The sequence below is a fragment of the Rhincodon typus genome, chromosome 23, assembly GCF_021869965.1.
Source record: "Rhincodon typus isolate 14 chromosome 23, sRhiTyp1.1, whole genome shotgun sequence".
Classification (NCBI taxonomy): domain Eukaryota; kingdom Metazoa; phylum Chordata; class Chondrichthyes; order Orectolobiformes; family Rhincodontidae; genus Rhincodon; species Rhincodon typus.
In genome coordinates, this window is record NC_063354.1 from 6,926,365 (window position 1) to 6,939,305 (window position 12,941).

Genomic DNA, 12,941 nt, shown 5'->3' on the forward strand with positions numbered 1-12,941 from the left:
TCTAATGGTAATTTTTTTTGTCATTTGCCAGTTTGTGGTGTCTAATGTCAGAACATTTCTGTTGTTGCGTATTTTAACGAAAAAAGAACTCACAAAAATAAACATTACAAAAATGATGTTTTTAATGTCTCTTCAACACACATGCTCCATCTCCTGAATGAAGACCTGTATTTACCCTCCTGCTCCTGCTACCTCCCCATGTAGAGATGGGTTTGTGCATTCTCTTTGATTCAGCACATTGGGTGGTCTATTTCTCAATCACTCCCACTTCTACAGTGATAAGTGAAGAAAATGGGAACTAATCCACCAAGGAAAACACAGCGAGATGGTGAGAACATTCTCAACAATCTTCAGGCTTCACTTCACAGCATCTCCATTGCTCCTGAATGTTTGATGTTCAAGTGAATAGACAACCTTCATATCCAGAGACATTGAGATGATCACTGCTGTTCAAATGGGTTGCTGTGGGATGTTCTCCAACCAATTAGCAATAGTGCACTTACCAAATACAATACCATTTCTAACACACATGCTGGACAAACCCAGGCCTGGAACATTATCTGAGGAAGAGTCACTCGAACTGAAACATTAACTCTGATTTCTCTCCACAACCAGATCTGCTGATCTCTTCCAGCAATTTCTGTTTCTGTTTCTTGGAACATTATCAGTTCTTTCACATACGTTGACTCACGTAACATAACGCCACAGTCCTAAATTGTGAGGTAGATTACCATTTTACATAAGAAACACAAAAGACAGGAGCAGGAGTAGGCCACTCATTTGAACTTGCTCCACCATTAATTGATCACTGAGCTCAACATCCCAATCCTGCCCTCCCCGTATATTCCTTGATCCTTTTAACCACAAGAGTTATATCTAATTCCTTCTTGAAAACACAGAATACTTTGGCCTTAACCACTTTCTGTAGTAGTGAATTTCACAAGCTCACCACACTCTGGGTCTTAGAAGAAGCTTCTCCTCATCTCAGTTACAAAAGATTTACTCCTTAGCCTTAAACTATGACCCCTGGTTTTGGACTGGCCCACCATCAGGAATATCCTTCTTGCATCTAACTTGTCAAGTCCTGTCAGAATTTTAAAACTTTCTACAAGATCTCCCATCATTCTTCTAAACTCCTGTTAATACAATTCTAAACAACTCAATCTCTCCTCATACGTCAATTCTGTCATCCCACTTCACCCACCCTATATCAAGAACAAAAACAGTTCTGAGGAAGGGTCACTGGAACCGAAACGTTAACTCTGTTTTTTTCCTTCACAGATGCTGCCAGACCTGCTGAGCTATTCCAGCAACTTTGTTTTTGTCCCTGATTTACAGCATCCACAGTTCTTTCGGTTTCTATATCAAGAACATCCTTCCTCAGATGAGGAGACAAAAACGGTATACAATATTCCAGGCATGGCCTCACCAATGCCCTGTATTATAATTGATTATTTGTTATGTTAAAGGTGTCTTTGACTGTCAGATGTTAATTTCTGCATTCTAAGCAAACCAACATTCTCAATGTCAGTCTTGGACCAGGGAAGCAATCCACTCAATTCAATCTCACTTCTGAGATCTGAGCACAAAATTCGCAACTGACGCACTTATGCAATAATGAAGAAGTTGCTCCACAATTCGAGGTGCTGTGTTTTGAAGGGAATGTGAAACCAAAGTCCTGCTGTCTTTCCTCTTAAATGGATGCAAAAGGCCCAGTGCTGGTATTCCAAAAATGAAGAGGACTCTCCCTGAAGTCCTCTCCAATATTTATCCCTCAATCAGCAACACAAATATAAATTATCTGGTCATTATTACATTTCTGTTTTTGGGAGCTTGTTTTGCACAAGTTGCCTGCCCCAGTTCCAATATTACTACAATAATGAGCCTACGAGAAGTACCTCATTAGCTGTAAAGCACGTTGGGGATGCTGTGAAGTTGGGAAAGGTGCAAAATAAATGCAAGGTCTAACCTCCTTACACTGATACATGGGTGGATTTGAAAGCACATTTTTGCAGTTTTAGTTTGTGAGACATGGCCCATTTTTATAAATATTTACGTAACTTTGCAAAAATTCCCTGTGAATTAAACAACTCTCATTGTCTCCAGTAGTTCCGGTAATTCCATCATGCCAATTGTTCACAAGACAGTTCCAAAGTTAAAAAGGCTTGGAGATTTGCAAACCTGAGCAGACAGAACGTATCTTTTAAACAGAAATCAGCTCTTATTCTGCATTGAGCATTTGCAAGTTGTCCGGGGGTTACAAGTAGTAAATGATGGCTGTTAATCAAATAGTTGAGGATTATGATGTTTAATGTAGGTATTTGGGGAAATGATATGAATGCTCTTGATAACTTACTGCAGTCTTTTTGTATTCCCAAATTAAAATTCACCTCCATGCATCAGTGTCTGTAGCTCTGCATCATCTATGCAATTGTAAAATGGAGTTTGACTGTTTCATTATGTACTGCACTGTCAATTGACTGATTTATTGTAATAATACTGTAACAGCCTACACGTGAAATCATTAATGTGAGAAATGAAAGCATTGATCAAGCTTTGTATAACTTGAGTGAACTTGATGAAGCACACAATATCAAAATTCCTCCATGCCCTCCCATTGATCAGAGGGATGTCAGGAAGGAATATCAATTTACCTCACATCTCATGGAAATTAGGAGAACGCTTTTTTTTCAAATGGGAATGTTCCATAAAGAGTTTAAATAGAACGAATGCAGAGAACCTGGGGTTCCCAGTGATTGATGGGTCTATAACTAACAAGCAACAAGATGAATAAAAGAAGAACCATAGGGGTCATAAGGATTTTTTTTTTCATTTGCAATGGGTGGTTAGAATTTTGAATGCATCACCCTGTAGAATACAAATTCAATAATTTTCTTCAAAAGCGAGTTGAATAAATACTCAGAGGATATAGAGAAAGAGCAGGGAGAATGGGATTAACTGGATTGCTATTCAAAAAAAGCAACATAAACTCGAAAGGCTGAATGGTGTCCTTTTGTGCTGTATTAGTCTATGATTCTTCAGTGCTAAATGATTTGACAGGTGGAACTAAATGGGGGAAGGGGGAATGGTGAGGCCATGCCTGGAATATTGTATACCGTTTTTGTCTCCTCATCTGAGGAAGGATGTTCTTGATACAGAAAGGGTAGGACTTCAATGCAGTAAAGAGCAAATTACTGCCAATCCTGGAATCTGCACTGAAAACAAGAAGATCACAGCGAGTCAGGCAGCATCCACGGAGAGACAGCAAGCTAATGTTTCGAGTCTAGATGACTCTTCATCAGAGCTGATGTGAAGTGTGGAGGGGGCAGCATTTATGCAATAGTAGGGGGTCGGAGTGCTGGGGGAGAAAGGGTGTTGATGGTGCAGATTAAGTGATTGGAATGTGAGCATGGCGGAACTATGGTGTGTCTGACCTGCCAGACAGTCCCACTGGGGTCGGGGGGGAGGGGAGAGGGGACATGGTGACAGAGAATGTAACAAATAAAGCTAAAAGAAAGGGAAGAAATGGCAGTGGGTTCACAATCTGAAGGTGTTAAATCCAGCTGTGCACCTTGTTGTCTCGGATTCTCCAGCATCTGCAGTTCCTACTATCTCTGATTCAGTGTTAAATTGCCTAGTCTGAAGATAAGAGATAGTAAGAACTGCAGATGCTGGAGTCAGAGATAACACAGTGTGGAGCTGGAGGAGCACAGCAGGACAGGCAGCATCAGAGGAGCAGGAAAGCTGAGGTTTTGGGTTGGGACCCTTTTTCAGAAATGTCTGAAGATGAGATGTTGTTCCTCTAGGTTGCGCTGTGATTCGCTGGAACACTGCAGCATGCTGAGGACAGACAAGTGTGCACGTGAGCAGGGCGCTGTGTTAAAATGACTGGCCACAGGAATGCAGTATGTTAAGAATCAATATTACAGGTAAGACCAGGACTTATTATTAAAAGATACATTTTGAGAGCTCTGCTGGGATGAACCTGTAGGTAAATGGTGTGCACCTTGTGGAGCTGACCAGGACAGTCTTTAGTCTGTGCTGAGCTAGTCGTTCTCACTCATATAGGCAATGGGAGGTTGGCCTCAATAACCAGTGGATTCAGTGGTTTTCTGGAGATGTCAGCTCCTGACTGTGGTCTATAGAGCTCTGAGGGAGAGGACGTGTGTGTAGGTTGCATTCGGAAGGGACCAAGCCTGTGATGCTTCTGTGCTTGAGTAGCCAACTGACGCTCACAATCTGGGTGCTGACAAGAATAGTGGATCTTTGGGATTGGCACAAATCAATGGGCAAGCAGAAATACAAAAACTGAATTGCACCGTTCCAGACACATTTTTGCATTGTCACCTCACTAGAACACACTGTTCTCTTCGATAGTATAATATTGAAAGAAACAGGTTCAATTGAGGGTATAATGAAAACAAGAAGTGTTGGAAAAACTCAGCAGGTCTGGCAGCATCCAGGCAGTGAGAAACAGAGTTAACAATGTTTCAAGTCCCATACGACTCTCCTTCAGAATTGAACTTCAGAATTTTGTGTTTTATTTCAAATTTCCTGCATCCTTAATATCTTGCTTTTCTTTTAAGACAGAGAGGATCTACCCTGTTGACCTGTTCTTTTTGTAGCCGGTGAACTAACTACACTTTACATCCACCGGCTGAATCTCAGATCTGTTTTAGTTGAAAGATTTCTGCGTTCCTATCTCTCTGTTTTTCAGTAATTTCCTTAGACCGCCTACTATACATCCTTTGTTCTTTAATGTCTCTTATTTGTTTGGTGTCCCTGTCTAACTGACTGAAGTGATCTGTTGTAACATGGCACTTTGTCTGTAGTTTTACATAATTTTATTCCCTCCACTCTCTCATTCTCAGATTGATAAATAACTCTTTCCATCTCTGAGTTTGTGGGTCTGATGAAAACTGTAAACACAAACTGTCGAGTGATTGTTCTCCCTGTAATCACTGACTGATCCACTCTGTTCTGTTCTTATCTGTAACAAGACTGAGCAGTTTTCCACTTAATGTCAGTTAAAATTAGTGGGCATTCCTCCACACACCTTCCAGAACTTTGATCCCTTTCTGCAGTGATCCCATTCTTGATCCCTTCCCTTGAAGCAGTCTCCTTTGATGCCAAGTTGAAAGTAAGATGGGCAGTTATTGTTACTTGCTTTCATCTTTTCTTGCTGTTATCTGATATCTTGCCAAGGTGTATACCCCATGTTCAAAGAAATCAATATCCTTGGCTAACTACCCTGCCTGTAGGCACACTGCTACAAGAGCACAAATAAAAATAGAACATTGTGGAAACAGGCTGAGTACACCAGGCAGCATCTGGAGAAAAACAGTTAATTCTTCAGCTTTACAAGCTTTCATCAGCACTGGATAAAGTTCAAGATGATAAAGTGAGTTTTCAGGCAGGGAATGGGAAGGAAGAGGAATACAAAAGGTTGAGGTACGTGATGGGGTGTGTGGCAAGAATGATTAAATGAGAAAATAAAAGTAGGGCAGAAAGAGAGGGACTGTGGAACAAAAAATGGATCTCATCGTGTGCAAAGGAGAAAAGCAAAGTCCCTACCAGGACCCGTTCTGAGGAAGGGTCACCGGACCCGAAACGTTAACTCTGACTTCTCTCCACAGACCTGTTGGGCCATTCCAGCAATTCCTATTTTTGTTTCTGATTTACAGAATCTGCAGTTCTTTCGGTTTTCACTCCCAGCACCTGTTGTCCAAAATAACGGGTGTGGTGGTTCTATTTTGAAATGGTTGAACTCAAAGTTAAGTCCAGGAGACTGTAAAGTTTCTAGTTAAAAGATGAGTTGCTATTCCTCAAGGTTGTGTTGAGCTGCATTGGAACAGCATAACAGGCTGAGGACAAGAAGATCAGACCGGGGAGTGGGATGGAGAATTAAAGTGAAAAGTGACTGGAAGCTCATCTTACTTTGTGAATTGCATGTGCATGTTCCACAAACTGATCACCAAATTTGTACTTAGTTTCCCCGGTGTATAGGGGACTGACCAAGATGTTGCAGTTTTATCATGCTATTTAAACAGGTATCCAAGATGGTACCAGAGAGTGGCAACTCTTTGCAAATAGCACTCAAAACAAAAATTTTCACTATGTTTCGGTACACGTGACAATAAATCTAAATCTAAAGCTAATCTAAACATGTGAACAGTGACAACCTAGTTCAAAGAAGTACAAGTAAATTGCTGTTTCCTGTGTTGAAGTACTGTAACCGTACTGTTATTATCGGCCTTGAATTATAATACAATATAAGCTGCTTGTCATGTAAAACTAATTGCAATATTATTATAAACTACACGCTTCAATATGTTTTATTTTCCTGTCAGATGATCGATAGTCACAGCAGTCCGTCAGTTTCAGAACAATGTCATCAATGTGAAATTTACATTATGCAAGTTCTTTGTGCTTACATCAATAATAATGGCAGCCAAAAGGCAAATTTAACAAGTCAGCACTTAGTCCCATCAACTTGTACAAAACAGCAGCAAAGAAACTCATTGAAAGAGCCAGGCTTTGATAAGTGATGAAGGATCTATAATTTGCGATGCCACATACAATTGCAAATACATTGGATTTACGGCACACTTTTGACCAAGTGGACTGGTATTTATGCTCCAAACAAGTCTAAAGGTCTGAAGGACAAATAGTGAGGAGGCATGAATAGTTCAATTGACTCATAATTTCAAATCCTATAGTCACTTTGGAGGTGAAATTTGTGTACTGATTATTTTATTTCAATCATCCTATTCAGGAATGTTACGACCCACCTTTGAAGCTGGGACTTGAACTTGGGCCTCCTGGCTTGGAGTTAGGGATACTACCACTACACCACAAGAACCCCTTGTGTACCAAACAGATATTTTCTAATTAAACTGTTCAGAGATGTTGTTACTTTTCTCTGCAACAGATTGTACTTGAACCTGGGCCTCCTGGCCTACAGGCAGGGACACTACCACTACACCATGAGAACCCCTTGTCTACCCAATATTGTAACACATTGATTAGAGCAGCCTGCACACCGATTTAAGTGATCATCATCTCGTTGCTGTCCATGAGGTTTTGCCAAATATATAATAGGCATCACGTTTGTCAACATAACAACAGTCAGTGCACTTTAGAATATGTGAAATGCTTTGTCACATTAAAGAGATGGGATAAGGAACTTTATGAGTAGAAATGTTTCTCCCTTAGGGGTCAGTTTATTTTAAATAGATTAGTGGCTGTTAAAACTCAAACAGAGCAACATCACACGAATCCATTAATCAATCCAGTATATCTGTCCAGCTGAAACTCAGCCACAAGGCCATACACCTTTACAAATATCTCTCTGATGGCCTTGCTCTTGTGGTTATGTTTGCTGACCTCAGAAGGAGTACAAGAAAGTGTAGTGATTGTAACAAGGTCAGCGAGTTGGACCTAATAGAATATGAGTTCCCTGATTGGGGCTGTTAACCTGGTCCAATTTGTGAGTCCTGGCTGACAGATATAAACAGGTGTTTTGTTCATTTTGAGAGCTGGCTCTGTGGAAGCCTGACTAGTGTCACGTACTATGCACATGTAAATAAAGGGTGGGTTGGAGATGGGATACCAGCCTCTGTGGAGTTATTTCAGAATGGTAAAGATAGGTGGAGCAGCTTTCCAAAGGTGGATACATAAAATGACCTACAGAGATCACATAACCTGAAGTGAATCAGACACTTCTCCAGGAGTGATTTTAAAAAATTGCATTTTTACAACAATTCCAAAACCATCTGATATCTCAAAATGCCTCACAGCCAATTAAGCAATTCTTGAAATGCACACACTGCTATAATGTAGAATGAACGCAACAGTCTAGCCAGTGATGCCCTCATCCTGTGAATGAATAAAGGAAAAAAAAATGTTCTATGGACCTGGGTTTAAATCTCACCACAATAGATGGTGAAATTTGACTTCATTTGAAAAGAAAAATCTGAAATTTATGACCATGAATCCATTGTCAATTTTGGAAAAACCCATCTGGTTCACTAATGCCTGTTAGGGAAGGAAACTACCATCCTTACCCTGTCTGACCTACATGTGGTTCCAGAACAACAGCAATGTAAGTTGACTCTTCAGTTAGGGTTGGGCAATAAATGCTGCCCCAGTCAGTGATGCCCTCATCCCTTGAATGAATAAAAAAATTTGAAGTTTAATGTCTTTTAAGAGCTGAAGCAGTATTTTACCCTAATGATGCAATCTCCAATACAGAATCCTATCAATAATCTGGACCTGATACTGAAAAATTCTTCTGTCAAAACATACTTCAAAAGTATATACCTACTGGGTTTTTACAAGCTCCTGCTTAAACACAATAAAGAAAAATACTAGTAATGATGTTCCAGTAATAGAAATGCGTGAAAGTCTTGCTGGATTTCTTCCAATATTTACCTCAAAAGCTGCAAAATTATAACTGTTTTAAATCTTAAAATCTAGGACAGCAGCAGCTGGAAACAATTCCAAACCTATAATTTCAAACCCAGATTCTAATACTATTTCTAAATGACTTAAAGCCTTGACATTTTTTGGTTGGATGCTGTGTCTGTTATTTGAAATAAGGACCTTTGGAATGAACTGTACCTTTGTAGACCCTCCCAAGTGTTTTATTCCACATATTTATAGCAATGCACATAAACCAGTTGACCTTGACGTGTTTAGGAACAACTTTGTAGGAATTTCATGACACACAGAGATCATTCACCCTTTTGTACATGTCAAGTAAGAGATATCTAGCCTAATTTTGCTTTCTAGCTCTTGGTCAGTAGCTCTGAAGGTCATATAAGTCAAGCATATATCCAAGTTTTTCTTAAATGAGATGAGGGTTTCTGCCTCCAACAGTGAGTTTAAGACCTCCACTACCCTTCAGGTGAAAATAATTCTCCTGAAGACAAAGAGCCCTAGAGTCTTTTAGCCCAGAAACAGGCCCTTCAGCCTATCATGGTTATACTGGTCATCATGCACCTATCTAATCCAGTCCCATTTTCCAGCACTTGGCACATAGTTTTGTATGCTATGGAGATCCAAGAGATCTTCTAAATATTTCTTAAATGTTGTGATGGTTCCTGTCTCTATCACCCTTTCAGGAAGTAAGTTCTAGATACTCACCACCCTCTGGGTGAAAAATGTCTCTCTTAAGTCCCCTCTAAGCACGTTCACTTTACCTTAAATCTAATATAACAATAATTATTGATCAATCTACAATGGGGAAAAGTTTCTTCCTATCTACCCTATCTACGTCCCTCATAATTTTGTCCACCTCAATCAGGTCCCCATCAGCCTTCTCTGCTCTAAGGAAAACAGATCCAACATATCTTCATTGCTGAATCACTCCAGCCCAGGCAACATCCTGGTGAATGTCCTCTTCACCTTGTCCTGTGCATTCACACCCTTCCTGTAGTGTGGTGACCACATCTGCACACTGTACTCCAGCTGTGGCCTAACTAATGCCCTATGCAGCTCCATTGTAACCCCATAGCTCTTGCACTCAATGCCTCGATTAATAAAGGCTATATCCTATATTCCTTCTTAACCACCTTATCCACCTGTCCTGTTGCCCTGAAGAATTTATGGGCATGCATACCAAGGTCCCTCTGATCCTCTGTACTTCCCAGGGTCCTGCCATTCATTGTGTATTCCTTTGCCTTGTTCATCTCCCTAAATGAATCACCTCACATTTTTCAGGATTAAATTCCATTTGCCCTTGTTCTGATCATCCGACTAGTCTATATGAAGCTTTCCTCCTCACTATTCACTATATCACTAATGTTTGTGTAAAAATCGAGAGTTTTGAGGAAGAGTCAGTTGACCTGAAACGTTAACCACGGTTTCTCTTCACACACGCTGCCTGACCTGCTGGGCTTTTCCAGCAATTTCTTTTTTTGTCACCAATACCCGTGTCACCTATGAATTTGCTGTTCAAACCTCCTACATTCATATCTGGACAATTTAGGAATATACAAACAGAACCAGAGTAGGATGGGTGTTCAGAAATGCCAATATTCGACTAAATTACCAAAACTGGGCTGAACAATGACTTTCTATGTTGTAGCCTCTTTGAAATTCGATGTAATATACTTTTCTCAACTCAGACATCTCTTCCTCCCTTTAAGGACCAGGGACTGTCACGATTGACCAGCTCTTGCTCCTTAATTTGCTTAAAATCTCTCTATAAATTTCCTTTGCATTGCAAGGCTGCCACCAACTGAGCTTACAGTTGACGCCGAGGGATGCAGCGGTGGAAAAGATGTGAACCTGTTCAAACGTCAAAGTGCTGCAAATTTTTCCGAAACACCGCTCTCTCCAAAGGTATGAATTTCAAAGACGCTCCCAGCTTCGATTGCTTTACTATTCCAGTCGAATTGCATTTAATCTGAGGGCTGCGAGATGGCGTCTGCTCAAAACTGCAATAAAACTGCCCACGCACGGGTCACCAATACTGTCTCCGAGAGACAACAGCGAATCGTGGGCCACCAGGGTCAACGAAACGGCACAAAGAACATTTCATTACCGGTAACCAGAATGTTTTCAATACCAGCATTCACTATAATGCCTTCAACTCCAGTGAAGAAGGGAACCATTTCCACTCCAGAACTGAAGAAGGGTCTCTGGACGCCAAAATGTTAACTCTGCTTTCTCTCCACAGACCTGAAGAGTTTCTCCAACAATTTTTGTTTTTTTTTAATGCCGGCACTCTTAATGTTCTATCTTAATGTTATTTCTAATAACAAATTGACCGTCGGAATACCGTTTTATTTAGAAATCATGAAACGGACAGGACAAACTGAAATTAAAACAGAGTGCCGGAGAAACTCAGCAGCTCTGGCAACATCTGCGGAGAGAGAAAACAGGAGTTAACGTTTCCAATCTGAAGAAGGGTCCTGACCCAACGTCAACTTTTCTGCTCCTCTGATGCTGCTTGGCCTGCTGTGTTGTCTCCAGTCTGATATGACCTTTTTGTTTCAGAATCATCTCTGTTCCATTTACAATGGACTCTAAACGTTAATTCTGTCCCCGTCTCCACAGACTTGCTGAGCGTTTGCAACGTTTTCTGTTGTTATTTGGGGTCCCCAGTATTCGTAGTATTTTATTTTGTTTAATGAGCACTGAGAGACAGAATGAAAAAAATGCTGAAAATACAAGACTGTCACAGAAGGAATGGGAATTAGGTGAAGGGATGGAATAGTACACGCTGAAGTGATCTTCGTGGAAATGTCCCGTGTTAAATATTGATCGTCATTGCTGAATGTGCCGTCAATAGTAGCACAGGCAGTACTACCGCTGCTACTGAGCACCACTGTCTGATTGAGGGACGTTTTAGGTAAGACGTGATCATCACTCTCAGTAAAGTTAATTCTACGAAAGCGGATAAACGACCGACAAGCCTGCGTCTGTTTCAAATCTTGAGGTGACCCAAGCATGCACTGCCCGTTTGTTTTTCGTTTGTATTGTCGATTGGTTCCCTCCAGATGATTTTACTTAAATTCGACTTAAAGGGCGATACAGAGCTATGCCCGGTGCCTTTCAAGAAATGCAGGGAAACATTTTGCAAAAAAAAAGAATGAATCTTCTGTAATGTCTCATGATTTCAGCGCAAAATTCACAGGGTAAACGAAAAAATTAAGTAAACGATGAGTGCCTGGTTGGTGCACAGATCGCAGGCAGTTCGCGTTCTGCATCAGCAACAAACAGTGAGCTGGATACATGCAGTCCGCTAACTGCTCCAGTGCAGGACAGTAATCTGTTGCTCGTTCTAATGTAAGCAAACTGAGTTGACATAAATAAATAAACCCTAAATAATACGCGCACGTGTTTATGCGGGGGGGAGACACTTACTCCCAAATTTCATGATTCATAATATTAATTTGCACTTCACAGAGGAGGAAAGCTCCAATTTCCAATTTTCTTTCCCTTCAGGGATGCAAGATCTTAGCCCCGTCTGGGCGCTTTGCAAAATTGTCTCCCAATAAATACGAAATGGCTGAGCAGGACTGGTAGAGTTATTACTACAATTCTTCTTAAAACAAAAAAGCAAAAATAAATCTTCTCTTACCTTGCGCAGGAAAGCCATTCGAGGCCGGTATTGTTGCCCCTGATTGAAGCTTCTGATGGTCATGTTTGTCTCTCTCAGGTTGCAATGTCTCAGGCTTTCAGAACGTACTGTATCCAAGTGATGCTCGGAGGAGGGCCAGTGCGCAGACTCGCCACCAGCCGGCGCACGCCACCCCCGGCTGCCAAGGCAACGGGCAGCGCGCGCCGGGGAGTCTGTGCACCAGCGGCCGGTAACCGCCCCCCTACCCGGCACATGCGCAGTCCCGCTGGCCCGAGGGAGAGCGACGGGGTGGGGCTGCCGAGCGCTCGGTGGCCAGAAGCGAGAACAACCCGCTGCATTTAAGGAGCGACGACGGCTCAGTGGTCATGTCACAGGACTACAAGTCTGGTGTTCCGGGATATGGCAAATGAAGTTCGAATTCAATAAAAAAAAATTCAGGTTTTTTAACCTCACTCTTGAGATTTGGGCGTTTATTGACAATCCCTAGTTGCTTTTTTGAAGGTGGTGGTGAGCTGCCATCTTGAACCATTGCAGTCATGTGCTGTAGTGGTCTGCACACATTAGGACCTACAGTGCTAATTAGAAAGGCACTTTAGAATCTTGACCCAGCCACACTGAAGGAATGGCGATATATTTTCCAAGTCAGGATGGTGAATGGCTTGGAGGGGAACTTGCAATTGATGGTGTTCCCATGCACCTGCTGCCACATTCCTTATAGGGCAGAGGTCATGGGTTTGGAAGGTGCTGTCAAAGGATCTTTTGTGAATTTCTGCAGTGCATCTTGTAGATAGCACACACTGCTGCCACTGAGCGTCAGTGGTGGAGGGAGTGGATGTTTGTGGATGTGATG

General features: G+C 41.5%; 1 protein-coding gene across 1 annotated transcript in view; it reads right to left on the bottom strand.

Moving 5' to 3' along the window:
- The window catches only part of rgs9b (regulator of G protein signaling 9b), an 88,114-nt gene extending 75,960 nt beyond the window's left edge, over positions 1-12,154 (bottom strand). The window contains exon 1 of the mRNA XM_048611087.1: positions 12,092-12,154. Coding sequence (XP_048467044.1) covers positions 12,092-12,154 — 63 coding nt within the window. The remainder of the gene's footprint in view (positions 1-12,091) is intronic.
- Between the last annotated feature and the right edge of the window lie 787 nt (positions 12,155-12,941).